We start from the raw sequence: 25,291 nt of genomic DNA, 5'->3' as shown, positions 1-25,291 counted from the left end.
GAATAACGAAGCGTAAAAAGAAGAATATTAATGGAAAAAATTACTCGATTCAGTGATAAAGCGTTGACATAATCATAGGTGGCACGATCGATAGTTTTATTGGGTAAGGAAAATAGAGACTCATTTAGCTTTTTTTAAATGTCCAGGTTTATTTATTTTACATAATACAAAACAAATGTAACTTGTACTTTATAGGGAGCTAGGGAAAATATCAATATAATAAAATATAAAAAGATATTAAAGTATAAAATATAAATGTTACAACTAAGATTTGTTTTTAAATATTCGAGTTGATGGAAAAGTGTTTATGTATCGGGAGTCGAGCTTAAAATCATATCTCTTAACCAGTTCAACACGCTGGTCACTATTTCTACTCGTTTGTTCACGGTCTCGTCGATATTACGCTGATATCGATATTTATCGAATCTTCTTTGTTTCCGCAGTTGGTACATGTGATTCATTGTATCGATATCTGCCGTAGGTGTTTCCAGCTTATCATTTTCCGAAACCGCGTGAACCGATAACAAATTACGAAGGAGATCCGTGTCAGCGTTATCTTCATCGTCCCGAACATTTTTCTCCCGACCGTTCGCGTATCCATCGATCTTTTCGTTCGCGTTGAAATTCCACGGAGCTTGCACTTTCTCCAAGTTCAGAGACAAATTGTATCTTTTTGCAAAAGTCTCCACGGGCATCGAGAGAATCTGTAAGCTGTCGTCAGCCGAATTACGATCTCCCCGTTCGTTCGACAAAATTGATTTAGTCGATTCGCGTTTAGAAATTCTCTTCCGTCCGATCGATTCGATTGTTTCCGGATTTCTTCGTACAGTACGAACAACGTTACCCTTCGTGGGCACGCAACAAGGACACTCTTTGTTCAATAGGTGTTCACAGACTTTTCTGGAGATCGACAAAGCGTACGAACCGTCGTTCAATTTTGTTATCTCCAATGGTAGTTTCACGCCATCGCCGACATAATACAGCTCCGAGTTTCGAAGACTTTGCACGTCATCATAATCGTTCTTCTTCATAGAGATCTTTCCTAAATACGTATAATCGTGTTCAGGGGAACCGTCGTCGTTGGAATTTACTTCCATCACCATCGTTCCTTCCGTACTTTCTGGCATTTCTGAAGTTGAAAATTCATTTTGATCGTTTGAAGTAACACCTACGATGTTCGACGGAGTGAATACTTCCGGAGATCCTTCCAGATTTGATACCGTTGACTCCGATTCGCGATATTTTCCTTCTGTTTCGAGCGTTTCGTTTTCCTCCGGATAACTAGTGGTCTCTACAGACGATAATTCCAAGTATTCCGTAGACTCGAGTATCTTGGTCGCTCCTACGAAATTTTCAGCAGTTCCTTCCGGTAACTCCGGGCTTACGGACATTGTCGTCACAGTTTCTATCGAACTCGTCGACGAATCCATGCCTGCCTCGTTCTTAGCAATTTGCAAAAGCTTCTCCATATCGAAATTCGACTCATCGATCGTCTCAGACTCTCCCGTGCTTTCCACCGTCGTAATTTCCGTGTCTTCCATTTCCATCAGGCTCAGCTCGTTCTCCAAGATACTCTGAACTACTGGTTCGTCCAAGACACCGTTGGAATCTGTTGGTTCAAAGGTGTTACGAACGCTTTGGACGATCATGTTCCGAACAGCTGGTTGTCTGGCTGCCTCTAAGCCGATAGCTGGATCCTGGAGAACGTTTCTAACGGTGGCTCTCAATTTGTCCAAACTGCTCATTGGTTGCCCTTCGTTCGACGTGGGCTCCAGCGTGACCAGATTCGTGATCCATTTCCCGTTCTTCAATCGACGCTCTTGGACGGTCATCGGCGGAAGTTCCGTGTCGGAGACGGTCGCGGCGGCCATCATGCTCCGCAAATTGTTCCTAATTATGCTCGTGGCCTGGTCGTTGTCGAAATTCGATCTAGCCATCCCGGTTTGCTTCGCCAGAAGGTTCTTTGCCTTGTCAAGGATCGTTCGTTCGATCATAGGAACGGCGAGAATACCTTTCAAGTTCGGTATTCTTACGATTTCTTCGAGCAGATCGCCCCCCGTCGAGCCCACCGTTTCAGACGAGTCGTCGTTCGTCGCGAAGTTATTAATTACCGCTGTAATCGACTTCTGGAGCAGCGTATTATCGCAGAAGGGCAACGTTTGCTCCGATGGATCCTTTATTCTCCCAGCGTCGACGCCGCCGAACGGTTCCAGCGTCGACTCTACGGCCGAATCGTATTCGTTTCCGCTCTGAATCGTCGCTGCGACATTTTCATTGGCCGCGTTCACCGAATTCACGTCGATCGTCCTGTAATCGTCCCCCGGGTCGCCGGAATATGTTGTCTGTTCCATCGAGGAGTCACTAACCGGACCTGTTTCTTCGTTTCCCCCGTTCGTATCGTCGATCTCTTCCTTAGATTCGACATTTTTCAAGGAAAATTCTTCGTTCGACGTGGTATCCGTATCGTCGATCCTCTCTTGCACGTTCGATTCGATTGGAGGGAAAGAGGACCCATTATGATTCTCGTTTTCCACGTTTGTACCTACGTCCGCGTTTAAACGATCGTTTGCAGACTCTGCTTTGTTCCAGTACGGGTTATTCTTTCCTAATATAATCTCCCCATCATTTTGACTAGCATCATCGGACTCAGGGGTATCGTTCATCTTGGGAGCAACTTCCTCGCGATTCGTCGATGCTTCCGTAGGCGTGTTCGATCGACTCTGCACGCTGGCCGCGTTAGCTCGATCCTCCGCAGTGCTCGTAGCTCCGTCGCCGGTTATAGAGAATTGATCGAAACCGGAGAGTCCGGTGTGACCAACGTATCCGTTCGTCTCGTCAGTTTCGTCGCTGTAAGCCTTCGACGTGAAATACGCGCTCGTGACTTCCTTAATTTCGGAATAATCTAACGTTCGACCTGTCTCGGGAAAGTTCGCGGGCGACGCGGCGTTTATAATTTCTGGATCGTTTCTAGAACCATCCTGGGTCATTTCATTTTTCTCTATTTCATCGTCGACGTTTGGAGAAATCCAGGGCGTCGTGTGTTGAGAAAGATCCAGATGCACAGATTGCAAATTGTAGTCGGGAACGCTGGGATCTTCTCGATGCTTTTCCTGCGCGGAATAATCGCGAAGGTCGTTGTTTTCCGCGGATTGTTTCGGTTGGGAAAGTATTTCAGCAACGTTTGGCGTGCACAGTCGTTGCCCAATAGTTTGCTGATCCTCGTTGAAATCGTGGCCTTGGGTGGTCGGTGCTTGTTGCCCAACGATCGAATCGGGTTTGTCTCCGTTCGATCCAAACGCGTTTGGGAACACTGGTACTCTTTCGATTTTCGATTGTTGCGGAAGATTTGCGTGGATTGGCCTCTGGCGTTGTAAAACTACTTTTCTGTTATCCTCCTTTTTCTCTGGTTTATATTTTCTACCTAACAATTGCGACTTGTCTCGTACCGCGTCTTTTCTAACGATCGGAGGATTTTTCATTCTACAATAACAAACGTATTTGTCGTCGTCGATTATGCTGGTTTTTTGCGAGGTTTTACGAACTGCTCCGACATTGTAGTCTCGAGACTTGAGTTTATCACGAATTGCTTTTACAAACGCAACGTTACGATCCGCGTTTTCTTCTTCGTTCATCGCGTTGGGATTTCTCGACGAAACGAGGCCCAATTGGGGGGGCCTCTGACCAACGATGTACTCGTTATTTTTACCGACATTTTCCTTGCAAATCGAGCCATCGCATCGCTTAGTTTTCTGGCTCTTTCGAACGATTCCTTGCGATTCTTCGGGCAGCAAAACCAACAAACTTCTTTTAGAGTTGAGTTTCGCCTCGGGTTTGTCACGAATCGAGAGATCCGGAAGAATCGTGAAGAGTCTGCAAAGGGAAAGCCACGTAAAGTGTGAGGATCGTTGACACAGAATTTGTTTATAATTATCGCGTGGAATGCTGAAATTGTGCGTTCGAGCGTTCTTAAATTCATGGCGGATCAGCAAAGTTTTCGCGCGACCATTTCACAACACATTCTACTGGAATTTATTAATAATAAACTGAATTGTTCAAAGCTGACTTGGAAACCATTTTATTAGACACTAGTCTAATCAAACTTGACGTTAAAGAACTCATAAATATTATTTGTTAGCAGTGTAACCAATGCAATAATATACAGGGTGTTCAGCCACGCATGAAATTTCAGAGGAATCAGACAGACATTGTATTTTTGATAAAGAATTTTTTTTCCCGAAAGTGGATAGGATTTCGGGGGTATGTGTAATGATAAAAAATGATTGTAATTAACCCCTGCAACCAAAAATAATTTTTTTAGAACGATTTGAAACTTTTCATTTTTGTCGAAAAATATAGACACCTACCCCCTGTCGATTTTCCTTAAAAATTCGTTTTTCATTTTTAGTAATTTTGTTCGACGCCCTACAGAAAAGTTGTGTAATACTTTTTTGTAGGTACCCATGAACCCTACTTCGGAAAAAAGTTTCATTAAAATATATTCACTATTGCGGGAATTATGGCTGTTTAAAAATTTAACCATGTTTATGTGGTTTTTCTCACTTTACGGGGTCAAGGAACAACTTTTTCATTACTGTTAGAATTTCTACATAATCTTCACTAAAATACGCGTCATTTGCCTTTTTAAACATTAAAATCCTTCAATCCGTTCAGAAGTTATGAAGTTTTAAAGATACGCACGACATTTCGGGGAAGCATTTCTGCCCAGAAATTACATTTTCGGTAAAGAATTTTTTTCTTGAAAATGCGTAGGAATTCGAGGGTATGTCTATTCACCAAAAATGATTGTAATTTACCTCTGCAACTAAAAATAATTTTTTTAGAACGATTTGAAATTTTTTAATTTCGCCGAAAAATTTCAACAGACTCGAATTTTTTTCTCGAAACTGCGTAGGATTTTGTGTATATGTCTATTGACCAAAAATGATTGCAATTGACTCCCCCAAATAAAAATAATTTTTTTAGAACGATTTGAAATTTTTTAATTTGGCGAAAAATTTCAGTATGTACTCGAATTTTTTTCTCGAAAGTGCGTAGGATTTCGGGGGTATGCCTATTCACCAAAAATGATTGCAATTGACTCCCCCAATTAAAAATAATTTTTTTAGAACGATTTGAAATTTTTTAATTTGGCGAAAAATTTCATCACTTATTCGAATTTTTTTCTCGAAAGTGGGTAGGATTTCGGGGCTATGCCTATTCACCAAAAATAATTGTATTTGATCCCCACAACTGAAAATAATTTTTCCAGAACGATTTGGAAACTTTTAATTTAATTTTTTAATAACTTTTTAAGGAAGCCTCAATCAAGAAATTGATATTCTTGATTTTCGTTTTATTTTGGCCTCCAGAATCTCCCATTAAAATTTTCCCAGTAATGGAACACTCTGTATATCGTAATCAAAAGAAAAATCGTGTTCTATTGTAACCGTAAATATAACTGATTTCGATAAGAATACTTGCAACGAATGTCCGTGAATTCAAGAACGTTGAAAGATGTAAAGCGACTTTGAGACGATACAAGGTAACTTTTGACAATCGAGTTTTGAGCGAAATGCGATTCAAGCTGACGCTAACAGTTTGCGTCACCTTCGCAGTCGGACGACTAACATACATTCCGCGTCTGAAATCCGGCGGACTGGCCCGGTAATCCGCAAATCGTCCAAGAGGAAGCTCGTTTGAAAAATTGAAAGAATGTTCCGATGTACTCGGCGGGAAGCTAGATAAATGGCACGGGATAAAGAGAATTTATGAGCGAGTGCTCCGGATCGTACAGCACCGAGACCGATATACATCCTCTTGGAAATTTATCGAATTATTTTTGGTAAACAAAGCGTTCGAGGAGATCGAGATCGAAATCGAATACGAATTCATATTGAAACGTGGGTTACCTTGCGCCTGTTGTAGCATCCGGGGTCTCGTGCTTTCCAGGATCAATTGTTTTCGAGCTTATTGCCGCGAACAGCGTTCCAAACACCGCCCAAATGAGTATTGACCGACGCATAATGATCGCGAGATTTACCAACGATCGCCAGACCGTTGCAACGATTCCGATTTTGAGTGAACGGTACAAAGATCGATCGACAACTGTGCGATTCCGGCACCCGACTCCTATATTTAATAAAAATCCCATGCATGTTTTCATGTTTTCCTTATTGCGAAATCTACGGTGTCATTCAGCATCGTGACGAAATGCACGATGTTTTTGTACGGTTTACGACACGTAGGACATCGAGAAATTATGTCAATGAAAAATGTCAGCCTCGAGTATAGCCCCCTGACTTATGTTATTCTTAATAATTTTCTGCGAGCATATTTTTCGCCAACTGTGGATTTTAACGAGTTTATAAACATTTCTGACGGCGCACAACGAAGTTCCAAGTCGATGGATTTTGTGTTTGGGAAAGGGTTTCATTTCCATTGAGAACGTAAATCGTTTGAAATGTTATGTATTTTATTGTATATTTTCAAATTACAAAATCGTACAAAATCTTATAAATTGGTATAAATAACAGATAAATGATAGGGAGTAGTAGTATAGGGTATTATCCTCGTAAAATATGTGTAATTCCGCCAAGGAACATGAAAAATTTCTTTACATTTGTTATCGCGTTATAAAAAGCGTTATGATCGGTGGCGATCGATTCAGAATCGACCGAGTCGCTTTGTTCGCTGGATTCCGACGTCTCGTTAAAATTCTTGTCCAGATTTTCAATCAATCGTTCCACCGATCCCGTGATATTTTTAGCCGTCTCCAAGCCATCGATCACAACGTTTTCTAGTTTCGGTATGCTGCCCTCTATGAACGATGGCAATCCTCGATCCTCGTTACCGTTTCTCCCTAGATCCCTCCAGTCATTAATATAATTGACGGACAAATTCTCCTTTTGTGTATACTTCTCGAGGGGTATTTTCTGAACCATCGATTTCTCGACGTCGTCTATGCCGCTTAGAATCCTCGGGCTCGAAACTTCCTCCAAGCCTTGAATTTCCAACGTTTGCACCTGTAAATAAAAATCAAAATTAATCGTAGCATCAAAGTTGTTTGCTTCGAGCTCGCTGGTATTACAACTCGAACAATGTCGTGTTAATCAATTCACTTTTATATTCACCTTTGTTTGATCCGGCGCTTGTCTTCGAAGCCTGCTAAGTTTCCCAGATAACGTCTCGTTCGAGTTTCCTTCGCGACTATCGTTGGCGTCTTCGTCCTCTTCGACGACTTCGTCGCTGTCGCGAATCTCTACGAATTCATCGTCTTCCTCGCTTTCCGGTTTCGCCACAAACGAACGTACGACATTTTCTTTATCACCGTTCGAGCCCTGTTTCGTTAATCTCTCAAAAAATTTGTCGTCGAATTGCAAATTGAAGGCGTCGATTAAAATCCTTAAAAGTTCATCAGTGTTTCGGTTCCTTGGCAAATTTTCTTGGACATTTTCTTGAGAATCTCTCCAACCAGAGACTCTGTTATCGTTCTTTCGACGAATTTTATAAAGATTGTAGAACACGGGATTTCGCGAGATCGTTTTTGCATTAATTTTTTTGGGTTTCGATCTGTCCCTGTACAATTTCAAAACGGGCTCTCCGCCTTTGTACTCGGAAGGGTCAATTATGTACAATTCTCGACCCGCAGGGAATTCGTCCGATCCTCGTTCATCCTCCTCGCTCGAATCATCAACGATTTCGAGGCTTTCGTGTTTGTTGTCGTAGAAATGCGGATTTGTCAACAGTACCTATGAAAATAAAAATACTTTATCTATCCCTTTATCTCAAATAATGTTAAAAAAAATTAATTACCTGAGCGCTTTTCCTCTGTTCGTTCTGTGGCTTTTCTCGATAATAGAAGACTCGTGGATTCTCCAAAGTTTCTACCAGCGCAACGTAAGACTCGTCTTTTGTTTCCTTATTGCTGTTAAATCTTCTCGTTGCAGCTACCTTTGGATCGGAGAGTTCGACGATCCCTGAATCATAGAAATTCTGCTGATTTTTCGGATCGAAGATCCTCTCTCGAACGTTCCGTGCTCTCGCGATCTCGATTATCGGTAGACTCTTATTTTCCATCGATTCCTTGCTCGCGTTTTCCTCCTTTTTCGCCTCCCAAGCTTCCCTCCTTTTCAGGTTTCTCTCCTCCTCCCCCTCGACGTCTTGCAACATCTTCTGCTCCCCTTCCTCTTTCAATTTTGGAATCTGCTGCACTCGATTCTTTCGAACCCGTCGGATTTTATCGATCGAACCCAATTTAGGGTCAGAGTCCACAGCTTGTTTTTCCCTCCTCCTCTCGAGGTTCCTCCTCGACGTCAAAAATAACTTGGTCCTTTCGAACAGTCGCGATTCCCATGGTTTCGATTCGCCAAACTTGCTTCCCCTGTTCGAAGAGTTTTTTATCCTCCTCGACGACACAATTTCGGGACCTCCGGACTTATCCTCAGCGTTTACAGGCGTCCCGGACGAAACTTCCGTTTCCGTTTTATCTCCATCAGAATCGTCTTCGGGCTCCTTCGAGATATCTTCATCCGATAAAGTGGACGTTTCGAACGTCGCGCTAGAAGTTTCCGGGACTTCAATTTTCTCCGCCATTTTGCTGTCGAGGGGCGTAGAATTTTCCCAATTACTCCAAGTATACTGTGCAGTATCTTGGGCAATATCAGTCGACGGTTTCTGTTCCGTGGTCCCCTTAAATTCACGAAAAAACTCGTTCCCATCGCGATCGAACGTTCTTTTCGAAGACGTTTCCGTCTCTTTTAGGATTTCCTGAGTCATCTTCGAGGACTCTGCGTCCCGTACGATTTTAGAGTTGTTCGATTCGGTCTGTAATTTCAGTGTCTCCATGGGCGAGTCTCCAAGTTCCGAAAATATCTCTGTATCTGCAACATCGTGAGAGATCAAGTCGGCTACGTTCAAATTCGATGCCATTTCTCGCCCTGGGACCATTTCCGTGTCCGTTTCGGATTCCAGAGACTCGGGAGCACCTCTTTTCGACCGACAGGAGCAACCTTTCGACCGTCGAATTACCCTACACTTGCAATCCTTCGAATTGGCGTCGTCTTCGTTGATCATTTCTTGTTCGAGTATAGCACGCAAATCGGGGCTTCTTCTATCCCTTCTGCCACGTCGAACGCCATCGTCGATCTGTTTAGCTTTGATAGGCCTGACGATAAATCGAAACGTGTCTCGATCGATTTGACGATCGCCTGGAGAAACACTGGACTCGTGATAACCGGTTAATCGTCTCAAGTTGTCTTCGTTGCTCGATTCGATTCTCGATCTACCGTTTCTGTCGCGTTCGTTGGTCTCAGCCTCCCAGAGCTCGATAGATCCTCTACGATCGTTGGAAGTTTTCGGTTTTCCGAATTGTTCATCGATTTCGTACGATGGATGATAATCGTTCCCGTTTTTTGGATCTCTCACTTCCTCCTGAGCGTGATCGTAGTCGCTGTTTCGCGGATAGTTGCCAGCGGAAACGAAAACGTCACCTTCCGGGAAGCCCTCGATCGGGTCCGTCTTGAAGAATCCGTAAAAAGTGTTTTCTCCGCTGTCGCTGCTTTCCAGCTCCACGATCTTCGGCCGGATTTCTTTCCTCGCGATTTTCCTCTTCTTGCCTCGTCGATCGTTTGCACGCTCTTCGACGATTTCGTCGATTCTGGATCGTTTCTCTGCGATCACGTCTCTCTTGGAACTCCTCGAACCATCGATCGATTCCTTCAAGATCCAATCGGACTCTGCATCGAACAAAATGTAACATTCATTGTACAACGATCAGAAAGAATTCCAGCAAGTGTTATTATTGTTCGGAAAGAAGATCACCGAAGGGATTTAGGGTCGCGTCCTTGGCTAAATTATTAAGCTCATCGGGGAAATAGCGTTTACGGTTCGAGCCAAGCGTTTGCATGCAATTAACGCGAATGGTTGAAGTAATGCAAGGTAAATTCGCAGCGTCTAACGCTCGAGCTACCGCATAGGTGGTTGATGGCTCGATGCAGTTGCACACGCACAAACACGTATACCGTTTGCGCGTCCACCCACGCATAAAGCATTGTGTAGGTGAATTGGGGCCGTTTCTGCAACTGACTGGCCATAGGATACTGCATCGGCTGCGAAATTGGCCGAGAAGGATGCACGGTACATTAGGGTCCAAATTAACCGCGATACAGCAATGATTCTTAAAACGAACGTCGAATTTTCGACGCATTTCAACGCCAGCAGACGCGTACACGCACCGATATCGCCGCAGAAATCGAATTCAGAAGGGACGGAAGCGTTCAATTTACGAATCACGTTCATTTTAAGAATCATTACTGTAACAACTGAACCGGTATTCTTAGAGAAGAATTAAGCTTACCGGGCAATGGGAAGTTGTCATTCCTCTCCTCGTATCGAACATTCTGGCCCGCAGACTGGAAAGCAGGATTCAAAGCTTTCGTCGAGCGTACGCTTCTTTGTAAATCCGCGCTGAAACGGTAAAAGGTGGAAGTGAAACGTCCAAGGCGCGCGTCCAAGGTACGACAACGATATTTGGTCCCCTTGGTGTATCACTTTTCGCGCACGATCGATGACAGCCAGCGAAAGACGACGGTTTGAAATTTAAATTAAAACACGTACACGTTTCATTTCGTCGGAGCTAGATTGGATTGCGTTTCGTTCAAAGCATATACCGGCGCAGAGTCATTCCGCCAGAGTTTCGCGCGTTGTCCATATCGGCCCGTTGCATTCTATTGATTGCTTTTAAATTGATCTCAAATTGCTTCATGGTTTTCGGCGCACGGTAACAGGAAACGTTCCGTCGTTCTCTCGTAATTCGAACGTTGTCGCGCACACGAAATTGTTGACACAAAATATCGTCGACTAAATTTCTAGATTCGCTATACTTTTTCAAATTCACCGAGCCAATTCAGAAAACGCTTGTTAACTATATTGCATATCACACTGTTTCCTATTCTTATTGATTTAATTTCGTGTACCGTTTTATAGATAAATCATTATTAAATAAATTCAGGGTACATACCTGAAGAATTTCTCGTTGGGCGTCGAGACGGGTAATTCAAAGTCGACGTTAAACGTTTCAACGAAAGAGCGAGTCGCGAGAACGCCCAAAAGGAACGAGACGCAAAAGCTGTGCTTGCAATGGCTCATCTTTGTCGTCGGTTCAGTTGCTTTCCATCTCCTGATAATCGTGGATCTCGAACGTTTCGCTGGCTAGTTTTGTTCGTACTGCGGGTCGATTGTTCGAAAAATAATGCCAAGCATTGGAGACGTTGCGAAATCGCTCGATCGACCGTTGCGAAAAATCGATTGCACGCACAGCGAAACGTACGATTCGAATCGTTGGAATTCCAACGTATATTTGAGGTCGTTGCGAAATTGCAAAATCGAAAAACGTACATTATTGCATCGAAGGGGAGGAGCGTGAAAGAAGTAGGCGATCGAGTTGGTAACACGATTGACTTTTATTACATTTTTTTCCATTTTTTAGAACTAAATAACATAAACGCATATTCTGGTTAATTCATTTTTGTTTATTATTACTCGTAATATTACTATTGGTATTAAGAGCTATAACGACGAGGCTCGCCCCTAAAAATCGTTCTTTATTCTTTATTTTTTGTTTTTTTCGCGTTTTCTTCATTATTTTATCTCTTGTTGTGTTGTACCTTCTCTCCCGCCGTGAAAGCCAAAAAGAAACGGTCGTGAACCTTTTGTACAACGTAGGAAGAGGAAAGCTCGATTATACTTCTCTTTTACATTTCTCTTTCTTTGTTTGTTTTTTCGTTTCTTCGTATTTTTGTTTCATTTAATCCCCGCTTTGTTACAGTTTCGTTCGATCTGTGGATTTTTAGTGGCGACGATAACCCCCTTGACGATTCAAACGACGGAATTCAGGGTGTCTGCGTTTCCTGGAACGCGGCTTGCAGAGTATCCGCGTCGTTTCAAGGGTCGAGGGGGAGAGACGAATAGAGAAAATAGGTCTGTATGCATTTTTTACACGTACCCTAGAGCCGAGAACATGCCCAGAAGTGGGTTTACCGTTTGGAGATGCTGACTCCTCGTACTTGTGTTCAGCAATCCCTTTGTATTGTTGCCTGCGTGTAAACGGTACTCGTGAATCGTTGCATTTCCATGCGTGTTAGTCGAATTTCATCGCGTCGCGATATCAATAATCGTCCTCGGGTTCGACCATCGAAATACCCTTTGATCGCTGTGAAAAAGGCCAACCCTGTAAAGTTTACGTTTCACAACGACCAAACGATTCGACGTTCGTCCTTCGAGTACGCGATAAAAACAAATCATATTTAAACGATTATCGAAATATACGTTTTTATTCCACGTCCGTTGTTCGCTTTGCAAAATAAATGATTAACTCTTGTGTGCTCGATGTGTGTGTCTGCGTGTGTGTCAATGTCCGTGTACGTGTGAACAAGTGGTCGCTTAACATTTAGGTTACTTTATTTATGTATCAATTTATGTATATATACATAAATATATATACATGCATGTATATACGTATACACACACGCGCATATACATATATATTATACATAATCTAACAACAATATAATATTATTATATTCATCATCATCATCATCATCATCATCGATCCATCCGGCGTTACTTGTTTTGTCTTTTCAAATGCTATATAATATTCTTACGCTTAACAACAAACTCGTTCGTGTTCCAGTTACTTAGCTACTAGGCGCGCTACGTCGCACAAGAGATTTTGTTCCTCCCTGTTTTTAGTTGTCATTCGTTTTCCTAAAAAAATTTACTTTCTTTTGTTCGTCGAGCAAGCTTCGTGCGATTTTTGGGCATTCGAATATCGTCTTCCTCTCCTCCCCCGTAGTCTCGATTATACGGAAAGCTTCCTTCGCGAACGTTTCACGTCGTCCGGTCGCTCCCGTGTCATACCGTTTCCCTGTATTTCGAATATTTCGCAAGATATTAACGGCTTTCGCGCAACCCTAATTGGTAACGATTACAATAATTGGTCGTTGCATGTAATCAGACACGCGTCGTCGTGCCTTTGAACATCGAGATACAAAATTACATGGAGATCGACGCGAACGTGTGCAGGCGTCGAACGCGAAGCCATGTTTCTTTTCAAGTAACCGTGAGAAGGAACGCCCCGAAAAGTATATCGTTTCTTTTGTTTCCTTGTTTGACGAGCGTTTGCACGCTTTGGTTCTTAAACACGTACAACAGTGTGTCTGAGAGTGTTTGTGTGTTGTGTGTCGGTGCGCGTTTCTAATTTTTGTCGCTTCTCTTCTCGTTTGTCGTTAAAGACACGTACGATAGTAGTAAATTATAGGCATCTAGAATATTGCTTCTCGGTTGAACGAATTCACGAAGACACCGGGGCACGGTACAATTGTGAGATCCAAGCAGCACGTTTCGACATCGTAAACACGGTGAGTCGCCCTGTCGTTCGAATTCCCAGAAAACATTGCGCTCGTCGCGGCTGCACGTAACAATGAGAATCCGTTACGTTACGGTGTCATAATATTCCTGGAAACCGTACGCGTACCGATTCGCGTGTTTACAAACGAATCCGTAAACGTTTCTGCAGCCTCGAGCGATCCAATCCGAGACAAATAATCCACGGTCGCCGCCAAATGACAATTTCGCACAATTTTTCGATTCGTTGGAACGGGGACGTAACTTTGAAGCGACCAAGCTCGTCGAATTAACTCTATAGAAACTCGTTACTTTCATTGGATCAACCATAAACTTGTATTTTCCTTTCCGAAAATTTAGCACCATGATCCAATCGTATATTCTCGACTAGCGTAAAACTAATTCTGCAAGTTTCTTTTTTTGCACTTTAAAGTTAAAACCACGGGAGACTCGAACGACAGGGGGACCCGCTTCGATCCAAAAAATCGCACAAGTCCGCTCGAGAGGATGTTGATCACGTCGAATGGCAGCTGCTGAAAGAACCGTTTATTTTTTTTTTTTTTCGCGTTTTCGTTCGGTCTCGGTACTCTCGCCAATCGTATCGAAGCTCTCCCTTTCTCTTCCCCTTAATTGTCTTGGTTTTCTCGGCACTCTCTTGTATACAAAGCTAACATCTACTTATTTAACATTGTGATTTTTTGCTGCGTTTACTTTGTCATTTTTTTCTCTTTTTCATTTTTTGTTAAATTTTTCCGTTTTAACGGGGGGGTGATCACTCGCTTATCGTCTAATCTGTTTTGTTATTCCCGCACGATACGCGCGTACGTTTCATTTTCATTTGTTTTTTTTTAATTTTTCTTACACACGTGGAACGCACACACGTCGTTGAGATCATCGTCCTCGCACCGTAAGAGAGTATTAACAATAGTACGACGATTTGTAACGTTAAGTTATCAATTATTACTTTATAATGCGTTGTGTCGTTGTCTCTGAATAAGTCGAGTCGGTTTTCCTCTTTCGCGAGTCGCTTACTTTCCGACGCCACGGAGGAACCGTGGATCCGATCGCGGCGACCGGAAGTCCTCCGCGGAGCAACGGTATCCCCCGAGGCCCACGGAAACACGATCATCTCTCGTCGTCCATTCATCCGTTAAATCGTTTCTTGACACGGTTACGCCTCGAAAACTTGTAGTTACGCTACACGCGGGGGGTTTCTTTGGTTACACGCGATACTATTTACATGGAGAAAAAAGCGTTACATCTCTCGTTAAATCTTAACGTTTCGGCGCATTTCGTATCTAACGCGGTTATATTATCTGCGTATTGTTTGTTCTCCTTTAAGTGCTTGGCTCCGATAATCAAGTACCCCGAGAAAGGTAGGTTTAAATACGCTACGACGCGCGTCTCGCCGGGACGGGTCGATCTTGTTCATCGAATATCGATCACGGAACGTCTGGTCGTGATTAGAGTAAACGGCGCGAGATTATTTTTTTTTTTTTTTTTTTTTTAACATCGAAAGGCAATTTTTTTCATCCCGACTCTTTTCCTCTTCCGGGCAATTTCCTCGAGGATCCGTCGAGACGGGACGCGCGTCGCGATATTTCCTTTTCACCTCTTTCTTTTTTTTTTATTACGTTTTTCCCCCTGGATTAAAGTCTATGAAACACGAATTAAGTAGATTCAAGTATATTTGTTTGTATCACTTGCCACGTGCCGCGTGCCGGCTTAGGGTGGCTTCAAGGGAAAGAAAGCGAAGGGACAAAGGGGGGTCGAAGTTCGAGTACGCGTCAAAGGGAATTTAGGAGGTCGAGGACAGACAGCAATTACAGAAAGTATAAAAGAAATTAGAGAACAAGAGAAAGTCTCGAGAGTATTCGCGCGACTGACGCTCGCAAACTTTTAACAATCCGGAGATGTTGATTTCTCTTCGCGACCGGAATTTCTTTTTCTAGTTTTTTTTTAAATAGCCGTTCTATTCGATGGAAACAGACGATTTGGAACCCGGAAAGCAGATCTTGTTTATCGAGGACGTTCCCTTTCTCGATCGTCCCGCGTAAATTCTGTCTTTCGATGAATCGTTCACCATTTTTTTTCTTTTTACTCTGTTTTTATCTTTACTACGTGTTTATTGTTGTGCTCGTGGCGGTGAAAAATCGTCGGCAATCGGCCTGTTTACCCAAATTCTACGAATTGTCGAGCTCACGCGTAAATAGATTCGCGAGAAAGAACTCGAACGAAACGAAACACGATCGAAACGATTCCGTTGGTTGTAAAACGTTTCAATTAAAATACAGAGACCAAAGGCACACGAAGCTTTAATCGTTTCGTCGAAACTTACATTACGAAGCTTTTAACAATATCGTTGATAAAAAGAACAAGAGAGAGTGACGTCGGCGGTTAAACGTTAACAACGACTAGACAACGCGACGAACAACATTCATGCTGATCACATCGAGAAACAACAACGACACAGGACATTAATCAGCAGTAAACAGTAGCGACAACAGCAAGATTTCGGTTAATTTTTTATTTTGCGGTCTAACCTTTTTTTTTTTTCTTTTAGCACATGTATTCGCGCGACGATTAAAGTTAAGTCGTGATTTTTTAAAGAGAACATCGAGAGCATGGGGGATCACACTCAGCAGGGATATTGAAAGAGAGAAAGTTGCTACGATTAAAAGACGAGAGAAAGTAGTAAGCTGCCTGCTAGATAGTTACGTGGTCGAAGTTCGAAGTTGACGGAATAATTTTAATGCCGCGTCGGGCATCTTATCCTTTCGTTATTGGCGGCGAATGACAGCGAATAACGATCTCTTTCGAGCGTTTGAAACTTTCAGAGTCCCGTATGAATGGGACTGTTCGCGCACTTGCGTGCGCTTCTTTACAATTATTTATTTATATCGAGATGTTGAGAGGAAAAGAAAAATAATGTACGAGCGTGTATTTCTCGCTAGCGTCAATGTATATATATATTTATATCTTTGGATTAATTATTGAGTAATTGACTTGAAGTGTGTATCGTGTAGATTTTACGGGACAAGCTGAATCTGCGAGGCAAGTTTTTCGATTTCGATCGGCGGAGAAACGGACGGGGAACGGGGACACGGAATTATGAAGTAGGATCGTTCTTTAGGTACATTTTAAGCGTCGTTTATAGAGAGAGAAACAGAGAGTGAGCGAATGAGAAAATGATGTTCGAATATCGTCCGACAGTCGAAGAGAAGCCATAGCAAAGAAGATCTATCCAACGACATCGACATCGATAGAGAAGCGTCGCAGGTAGCATGCACGTTGACAGAAAGGAAGAGAGAGAAAGAGAAAGAGAAAGAGAGAGAGAGAGAGAGAGAGAGAGAGAGAGACTACGTCGAGTAGACACGAAGCACACATCCGAGGCTTTTACTTTTTCTTCATTTTTTTTTTTTCTCGTTATTTCGTTTCAACTACTTGCCGTGCAACGATTGCGAAACTCCGCACAGAATTACTCTGCAACTCCTAGGGGGGAACGACAAACAAAACGAACGATTAAAGTAAAAAACAGAGATTATTCGGGGTCGTAAAACCAAGCTTCCGCGATCGATCGAGCCTTCGTTTGAAAGTTGTTTTAGTTGACTCGAGGAATATAAAGTCGAAAAGTTCTTGGTTTGTTTCCCGCGGACAAACAGCCGCCAACAGGAGAGTCTGAATAACTCGAAGAAACGTTCTCTTGAATTTCCTGTCGAACCGAAGAAGTTGAACGCTGTATCGTGTTCAAAGTTAGCGATTCTTTTTAATGGCGTCGAAAGTATTGTTTGCAGTCTGTTGCGGAGTAACGCGAATCGAAACGAAGAAATCGGTTACGGTATCAGCTAACAGATACGCGCATTTACATCGAGAACCAACAACAGAATGCTTTTTACGACATACAGAAAGCTGACATGCGTTCGTATTTTTTTTTTTTGTTAAAACGTTTATTGGATAGAAGGCCTTCCGACTTCTGATTTTTCGTTTATCGTTTCAAGTTGCTGTTTACGAATGAAGCGAATCGGGGTCGTGGTTCCAACGTAGCGTGCTTTACTCGAAGTAACGAGGAAACTCGTTCGATCTTTGCTTTTTGTTTTAAATGTTTCTGGTTCTTTTCTTGTCACGCGACAAACATCATCGGCGAATATTCCGAATGGTCGAGTATGATACAGAGCGCGTGTCAGGGGAATCTCTCAAAAAAGTCAGAGGTTAGTTTGCTTTTAGGATCCTATAGTCGATCGAAAGAGATTCGAGAAGTTTCGATGATCAAGAAGATACAAGAATAGATCAATATCAAGAACGAGGAACGATATCGAACATAACAATGTACCGTTTCGTACCAATCTTTCCCTCGTTCGTATAAAAACAAACGAAAAAAAAAAAAAAAAAAAATAAAAAACACATAGTTTCACGCATCCTACGTCTATCGCAGATACATCTTGCCTTATACATATACCAACGTCGATCTACAACGTAAATTTTTATTTGCCGAAAATCATTTTCAGCCTCCTCGACCTTTCACACCGGGCAGAAACGGTCTCGACGAAACGGTATTGTCTGAGCAAATTATTTATTTAGTGTTCCTGTCTTTGGATTCCGTATATGTATAAGGCTCGCATTAATTTGCCGGCAGTCGATGCTCTCTGTCCATCCCGTCCACCGTCGTTCACGCGTTGTTCTTTCAACAACAATCACGGTAAATGATCGGTGAATCGTTCCGTGAAGGGATGCAACGATGGCTACTTGGCTCGAAGGTTTGTCCATCGGTAACACCTGAAGGTCCATTATTCGAGAACGGATCGAGCCGCGTCGTGTTCCCGTCCTCGTCAAAATACGCGTGAATCCCGTTTGTTTTCACTAAATCGATTAAACCTACATGTACAATTACGCTCGATAAAAACGCATCGTATAAATGTGAAAGAAAGGCATTTTTCATCTCACGGTAGTCGAGTAACGCGTTCTCGTTTCGTCGATATCATTTTTTTTTTGTCGTTTTTCATTTTTTTGTTTGCCTTTGTTTGCTCGTAGACAGATAATTTTTCTTCTTTTTTTTTTTTGGTAACGTACTCTAACTAAAGTGTCCCTAAGAATTGCTCAGGTGTTACGCGTCTCGCTACCCTCGCGATCGAGCTACGTTAGGGGGAAGGGGGGAGGGGGGGGAGATAATTCGAATTTTGGACGGAAGGGAGAGCAAGGGCCGCCGGTTACTCTCATATTTCCGGTGTTTCGTTTTCTCTCTCGACCAGTCCATCGCAGTCTTCGCGCGTTGGCCTCTCAGTCTATTGGCGTTTGTTTCTCGTGGCCCTCGATCCTTGTCTTAACTACCGTTTTGTTTCGTCTTCTAAATACAAACATCCAGTGGTAACAATAATAAGAACAATGACCGTGGTTATAAACTGTGAGAATAATCGATAACTGTAATAATAAATATTAATGACTCCCTCCTTTCTGATCTCCTTGTTATTGAACAGTCGTCGAACGAACTAGCGACTACGTAACTCTGCTACCGGTAGTTTCATGTCATTTTACCGCTATTCGAAAAATTCGCTAGAAACTTAGGTGCTAGATTTTTTTTACGTCTTTTTTTACTTCTTTCGTATTTTCTTATACACACACCCACACCCACGCACACGCGCGTACGCATCCACGCTCGCTCACGCGCATGTATGTCCGTGAATCTACACATATATCGCGCTCGCGTACGTGCGTGCGTGCGTGCGTGTGTGTAGATATATAATATATATATTTTTATATATATATATATATTTATAAATATGTACGCGCCCTTCGACTGCTCACGCCTCTTCTACGCCACGGTATTCGTACGATATTCGAAAAGACTCAGTGTCCCTCGTTCTTCATCTATTTCCGGAATCCTGAGGCGCAAACGATCTTCCGCGTCCTCGTTGTTCTCGTCTCGTCATCGTCCTCGTTGACAATCGTCTCCGTTTCCGGGTTCTTTCGTTCCCTGCGAATCTTGACTCGTACGTCTCCTTCTCGTTTCTCGAAACTTTTCAGCTTAAACTTCTTCCCGAATCGTTTGCCTGTAATTCCCTTTTGGTTCGTTTCGTCATCAAACTCCGCGGGAACTCGAGACAGTTGTTCGTTTTCCGTCGATCGACGCGATCGACCAGGTGCTTCCCTTTTTCATTCGCTACCGTCGGTAATCTCCCAGGACCAGAATTACAAAAGCTTCGAGTTTGCGAAGTCGTTCGATCGCGTCTTCGGAGGTTCTTTGGGTGTCGTTCCGACAGAAAGACTCCCCAAGTTTCCCTTGCTCTTCCGATGTTGTTCAATTTCGATACGCGCTGACGCGAACCTTTGTGTGCTCAGGTTTCCGTTCGTCTCTCTTTCAAGACTCCTCCAGTCAACTATCGAAGAGATCCACCGTGAATCCTCTAATTTGTTTCGCGCTCTTGAGAAGTTTCGCGTCGGAGAGCCGTCCTCGATATGGGCAACGACGACGATACCTTCTTTCACGATGGGCACGCGAGCTCCTCCGCGAAAATCTCTCTCTATCTCTCTCTCTCTCTCTCTCTCTTTTCCCCCGTCGATATCGATTCGAGCTCAACGATCGACGGGTTCGTTCCTCGAGATCGTCCTCCACGCGACGCAGAAAACCCTCGACGAGATCGGTTGTTCGATTCTCGAGATTCGACGACGACGAAGGGTGTTTCTTGAGGCGTCTCGAGTGCCATCGCTTCCTTTTACACTCTAAGCGACGACTGGCCAATCGGAATATCGAATCGATCTACACTCGAGCGACACAACGACGACGACGACGACGCTGCTGGCTTCTCGTATCGTTGTTTCCCTTCGTTTCTCCAACACGTCAGATCTCACTCGTTTCCTTCCTCGTGATGTCGTAGGGGCTGAGAGGCGGATGCGGATGCGGCCCTGGTGACACATGGTGCCACCCTTCTTACCGACCGCTTCGAAGGTGCAGGTAGGCTTATTGGAGATCGCATTTACCTTCCAGTACGTGCGCTTTGATCTCTTGTAAATGCGTATCTATCGTGTTCCTGATTTCTGGAACAAACAGACGCACGTGTATCGCAACAGAAATACTTTTCCACGACGACCCGATCCTAATTATTTTAGCTTTTCGATCGCGCGACAACAGTTTTGTCATCGAAATCACCGAGAGTTTACTCGTTAGATTTGCTCAGAAATCGAACAGGGGTGAGAGCTGTTTGATTTCTAGCCATGGCTCGTTAACCCTTCATCGATCAGCCCCTGCCGTGTCGGAGCACCGTCGCATTAATTCGTCCAACTACTCTCTAGGTGTGTACCGTGAATTTGCATCGCTCACCTGACCAATCTTCGCGAAAGACAGTGGACTAGCGTAACGCGATATTCGCGAACCAAAAAGGTATTCGAAATCGTGAAAAAAGTCATCTACGTACTGGTAATCTCGTCCTCGTCCTCCGCTTCAGCTTCCGCGGCCAACTCCTCTGGCGTTTTTTTCTTACGCATCAAAGGATTAGGTTCTTCCTGGGTGAGCTCTTGTACTTCTTCTCGTTTCTTTATGTTATACTGCAATCGAACAATGAAAACAGAATCAATACGAAGCTAAACAATCGACGCGGAATTGGACGGTTTCCTTTGGTCAACGTCGAAGGAACAAATTTCACGTTGGACATAAATTAAGTAGGTTTGATACTCGTTTGGTGCTCGTAGATCGAGGATTTTCGTTGGTACGCTTAACACCGATAACGAAGCAGCTCGTTGCACGGAATTTGTAACGTGTTACGTTCTGCATCGCCATCTGCTCGTACTTTGATAATGTATCTACGCCCAATCTATCACGATACGATGTACAGGCGGCTACAGAAATTCGTGCCAAATTAGGGGAGTATAGCCGGCTTAACTTAACGCTACCCCTTCTTTTCATTTCGCGTCTCGGTTTTGCATGGCGGTTGCGCGGCATAGGTGCGCAGAATCATTATGCCGCTGTTCGTACGACGGAACGGCTCGTACCTACGAAACGTAAACGGGAGTAACCTACTTACGTGAAACGAATTGCACAATTTCCCATATTATAATAACAGTCTTTAGAGTTTCGAACAATCCAACTGTTCCTCATCAAAAAAACATTTATTTTGCATATTTCATCGGGGCAATTACTTCATATCTTACATACTTAGTACACCAAAACACGTTGGAATGTGTAGAGTACTAATTTTCCGATATAGAGTTGCATGCTTTGCAGAATTCCATATCCTGCGAATTATTTCGTTCCTCGTTATGCATTTGAATATAGGCGGGAAACACGCTTCTTAGAGCTCACGCTTACCTAGAATTTAGACCGCCAAATAACAGTAATATAATCGGAGTCAACATAGACATTACAGTGCCCGTATTTTCCAACGTTTTCTTTCTGTGCTCAATGTTATGAATCCGCGTGACTTTGGATTAGGTCCGCGTCAGTTGTGTACACAGTCTCGTAGGGACAAACACCGGGCAAAGAGACGCACCTGGCAAATTTCGGGCCCAGCTAACCAGATAACGTCGACCTCCCGCTGAATAGCCATAAAATCTATCGTAAACTCGAGGATAGTTTTCAAGCTTATCCTTCCTACAGCCAGGTTTCGAGGCAGCACGCGTGTCCTTCCAAAGGCAAACGGAACTTCTACGAGTCAGTATTATTTTGGCTGCGAACGCGAAACGAACACGAACTCTCTCGCGCAGTGGTTCTTGATCAATTTAACACGGAACAAAGTTTCGCTATTAAACGAATTGTGCAAATTATTACCGTGCTCGACCAATGGGTAAACATTACACGATAAATACGTTTGAAATCAGAAAATATTACAAGATTTGCGTGATTTCAGAGTGCAAAAATGTGTGTTTTAGTACGCGATGGCGTTCAGCTGGGACTCGAACATTACGGACTGGAAGTCACGCCTGAAAAAGCCTGGAATTGAAGAATGGTGGAGGACTCTTCCCGATCATCGTCTTGTGTTCTAACGACTCGAGTACGGCGAGAGAATTGTGGTAAGTACTTCCTGGTTAATATAATCTTGATTGCCGTGAGAATTAGCTACAGTTTAACGTTTCCCTGCTTTCAAATATTCTTGCTTAGGAGTTGGAGCTTTTTAAACGTTTCATTCGAGAGTTCTGGCAGTTTATCGAGCAACAAATAAACTACGAAGACAGGCAGCTCGATTCACATTTCATAGCGTTCATTCGCAAGTTCGACAGGTTTTACGAGCGGCGTAACAAACGTTTCAGCTTGATATCGCACGAATCGTCGTTTAAATCTGCATTAAACTGAACCCACGTCTCCCACCCGCTATTCCCGCGGCAGCCACGCTATCGAAGTTTCGTTAAATGAAACGTACGCGGGCATTTACGATAGATCGCGTTTACGCGACGCGAACGTTCCTCGTGTTTTACGATCGTTCGTTCTTGCAGAGGCAATTCGAGGATTGTCAACGAGTATACCCGGGATCGATCGTTTTCCGATTCTCCGCAACACCCTAATTTCTATCAGGTGCAATTTGCTCGATCCTTACGTTCCGTGAAAACGTAAAGGTACTCGTTAAAATTCGCGTATTCTTTTATAAAAAGGAAAGCTTGTCCTTGACGCGTCGACGTTTCATCCTCGATGTTGGAGAACAAGAGAAACGTTTTTTCGAAAACTGAGAAAAGCGATGCTTTATCCAGCGCGGAACGCCCGGCCATAAAAGTCGAGCTTCTTTGTCCCTTCAGAATCGTCTTAACGACTATTTGTGCAGCGCTTTACTGCAGTTAAGAATGTCTTTTCAGCCGCAAACAGCATGCCGCTTCTTCGTGCACCGTTTTTGCGTTTTACCTTGCGAACGGTGCGCCCAACAACCGATATATTCGTCCTCGAATCGGGAAGCTTGGCCGCCAAGTTCTCTCGTCGGTACTTGGAAACGATGGAGACACCGAACAACGCTATTTCTAAACTTTGTTAGCGAGAAACTTTCGACGTTACGAAATAACCGAAATCGACAACTTTTCCCCTGGGCTGGAGACGTTTAACGAAGCGTTGTCTCGTCCTCTAACGAGTAGCAGGTTTAACGTTCTCCGTTGATTCCGTCTTTACCAGATATCGCGGTCTCTTCAAGGAGACGTCTCGAGTGTGTTTCGAGGCAACGAGCCACGCGATGGCTTGTAATTCGAGCAGTTGCAAAATGTCGTTTGCTCTGGGAATATCTTAAGAAAGATTTTCGCGCGAACCTCGGTAATCGTATCGGTTGGATAATTCCCTCGTGTCATCGAATCCGCCCGATGATTTCTAGGGTTTGAAGCGACAGAACGGTTGGTAACACCCCGGCAGTATACGCGACCACGGTATTTCCTATTTACACTAGATTCTCTAGTCGCATCGAGCCGCAATGACGGTCGTCGGTGCACACGCTTACGAGGCCATGGCAGCTACACGCACCGAGTACCTCCGATGCTTTGTACCCTCGGCACTCTTGTCACCAGACAATGAGCCCGATTGCGGTACAAGCCAGACACGTGATCGGTTGTACGAGTGCTGCTTCCATCCCACGGCATTGTAACCGCCTACGGACATACACCGCGTATTGCAGCCATACCTACAAATACTATATACGTTCTCTGTCCCGCAAGCTCCTTTCTCCTATTTCGTTTTTCGTTATTATTGTTGTTGCTCGCGTCTCGTGTCCCTTTTTCCCATCGGCTTTTCGCGTTTTGTTCCGATTCCGTGTATCGTTCTTTTGTTCGACCGCATGCGAAACCAGACGGGACTCGTACACTCTGCCGTCGATTCTCTGGTCTCTGTCGCGAAAGATTACCGGGCGAAGCTATTCGAAAGTAGCTTGCAGCTTCGCGCAAACAGCTATTTCGATCCGGATGTTTATACAGGTCGCCGCGGTTATTCTCATCGCTAAGATATTAGAACAGGAAGACATTTATATTACGAAACACTCAACCACAGACGGAGATATACGAGCAGACCCTACATCTTATGGACTTTCGTGGTTCATACCTGAAAATTCGGAGGTGATTTTAGCGGCCACCTCTCATTCGTAAATAGTGAATATATTTCAATGAAACTTTTTTCTAAACTAGAGCTCATGGGTACCTACAAAAAAGTATTAGACAACTTTTCTGTAAGGCGTCAAACAAATTTATTAAAAATGAAAAACGAATTCTTAAGAAAAATCGACAGGGGGTAGGTGCCTTAATTTTTCGGCAAAAATGAAAATTTTCAAATCGTTCTGGAAAAATTATTTTTAGTTGCAGGGGTCAATTTCAGTCATTTTTGGTGAATAGATACACCCCCATAATCTTACTCACTTTCGAGAAAAAAATTTGAGTAGGTGTGAAATTTTTCGGCGAAATTAAAAGGTTTCAAATCATTCTGGAAAAATTATTTTCGATTGCAGGGGTCAATTACCATCATTTTCGGTTAATAGATATACCCCCAAAATCTTACTCATTTTCGAGAAAAAAATTCAAGTAGGTTTGAAATTTTTCGGCGAAATTAAAAAGTTTCAAATCATTCTAGAAAAATTATTTTTAGTTGCAGAGGTAAATTACAATCATTTTTAGTCGATAGACATACCCCCGAAATCCTACGTAGTTTCGAGAAAAAAATTCGAGTAGGTGGTAACATTTTTCACCAAATTAAAAAATTTCAAATCGTTCTAAAAAAATTATTTTTAGTTGCGGGGGTCAATTCCAGTCATTTTCGGTTAATAGATATACCCCTAAAATCTTACTCAGTTTCGAGAAAAAAATTCGAGTAGGTGTGAAATTTTTCGGCAAAAATGAAAATTTTCAAATCGTTCTAATAAAATTATTTTTAGTTGCGGGGGTCAATTTCAGTCATTTTTGGTGAATAGACATACCGCCGAAATCCTACGCACTTCCGAGAAAAAAAATTCTT

At 43.2% G+C, this 25,291-nt stretch overlaps 3 protein-coding genes across 4 annotated transcripts in view; all 3 read right to left on the bottom strand.

The window, feature by feature from the left end:
- Positions 1–152: 152 nt before the first annotated feature.
- Positions 153–6,022, bottom strand: LOC122405175. The gene is made up of 2 exons (XM_043409714.1): positions 5,910–6,022; positions 153–3,870 (listed from the first exon to the last, which is right to left on the bottom strand). The coding sequence occupies exons 1-2, from the start codon at positions 6,020–6,022 to the stop codon at positions 306–308; spliced, it is 3,678 nt and encodes a 1,225-aa protein (XP_043265649.1). The 3' UTR covers positions 153–305.
- Positions 6,023–6,514: 492 nt separating this feature from the next.
- On the bottom strand, positions 6,515–11,200 carry LOC122405174. Its single transcript, XM_043409713.1, has 5 exons — positions 11,018–11,200; positions 10,355–10,464; positions 7,813–9,734; positions 7,131–7,748; positions 6,515–7,022 (listed from the first exon to the last, which is right to left on the bottom strand). The coding sequence occupies exons 1-5, from the start codon at positions 11,143–11,145 to the stop codon at positions 6,564–6,566; spliced, it is 3,237 nt and encodes a 1,078-aa protein (XP_043265648.1). The 5' UTR covers positions 11,146–11,200; the 3' UTR covers positions 6,515–6,563.
- A 447-nt stretch (positions 11,201–11,647) lies between these two features.
- Positions 11,648–25,291, bottom strand: part of LOC122405558 (complexin) — a 205,105-nt gene continuing 191,461 nt past the window's right edge. For both annotated transcript variants that reach the window (XM_043410424.1, XM_043410425.1), the window contains 2 exons: positions 20,808–20,937; positions 11,648–20,430 (listed from right to left, as the gene is read on the bottom strand). In XM_043410424.1, coding sequence (XP_043266359.1) covers positions 20,354–20,430; positions 20,808–20,937 — 207 coding nt within the window. In that variant the 3' untranslated portion in view covers positions 11,648–20,353. The remainder of the gene's footprint in view (positions 20,431–20,807; positions 20,938–25,291) is intronic.

The sequence above is a fragment of the Colletes gigas genome, unplaced genomic scaffold (genome assembly GCF_013123115.1).
Source record: "Colletes gigas isolate AHSC1104 unplaced genomic scaffold, ASM1312311v1 Colletes_gigas_Sc00004, whole genome shotgun sequence".
NCBI classification, from domain to species: domain Eukaryota; kingdom Metazoa; phylum Arthropoda; class Insecta; order Hymenoptera; family Colletidae; genus Colletes; species Colletes gigas.
The sequence above is the reverse complement of the archived record's forward strand: the minus strand, read 5'-3'. Positions and strand labels throughout refer to the sequence as shown.

Bases quoted from the DNA above. Each gene is read 5' to 3' on its own strand.
- LOC122405175 (XM_043409714.1), bottom strand. From the start codon at position 6,022: ATGCGTCGGTCAATACTCATTTGGGCGGTGTTTGGAACGCTGTTCGCG. The intron at 3,871-5,909 runs GTAACCCACGTT...TTCCCTTTGCAG, and splicing joins GATGCTACAACAGGCGCAAG to ACTCTTCACGATTCTTCCGG.
- LOC122405174 (XM_043409713.1), bottom strand. From the start codon at position 11,145: ATGAGCCATTGCAAGCACAGCTTTTGCGTCTCGTTCCTTTTGGGCGTT. The intron at 10,465-11,017 runs GTATGTACCCTG...TTACCGTTTCAG, and splicing joins CCCAACGAGAAATTCTTCAG to CGCGGATTTACAAAGAAGCG. The intron at 9,735-10,354 runs GTAAGCTTAATT...TGTTCGATGCAG, and splicing joins TGACAACTTCCCATTGCCCG to AGTCCGATTGGATCTTGAAG.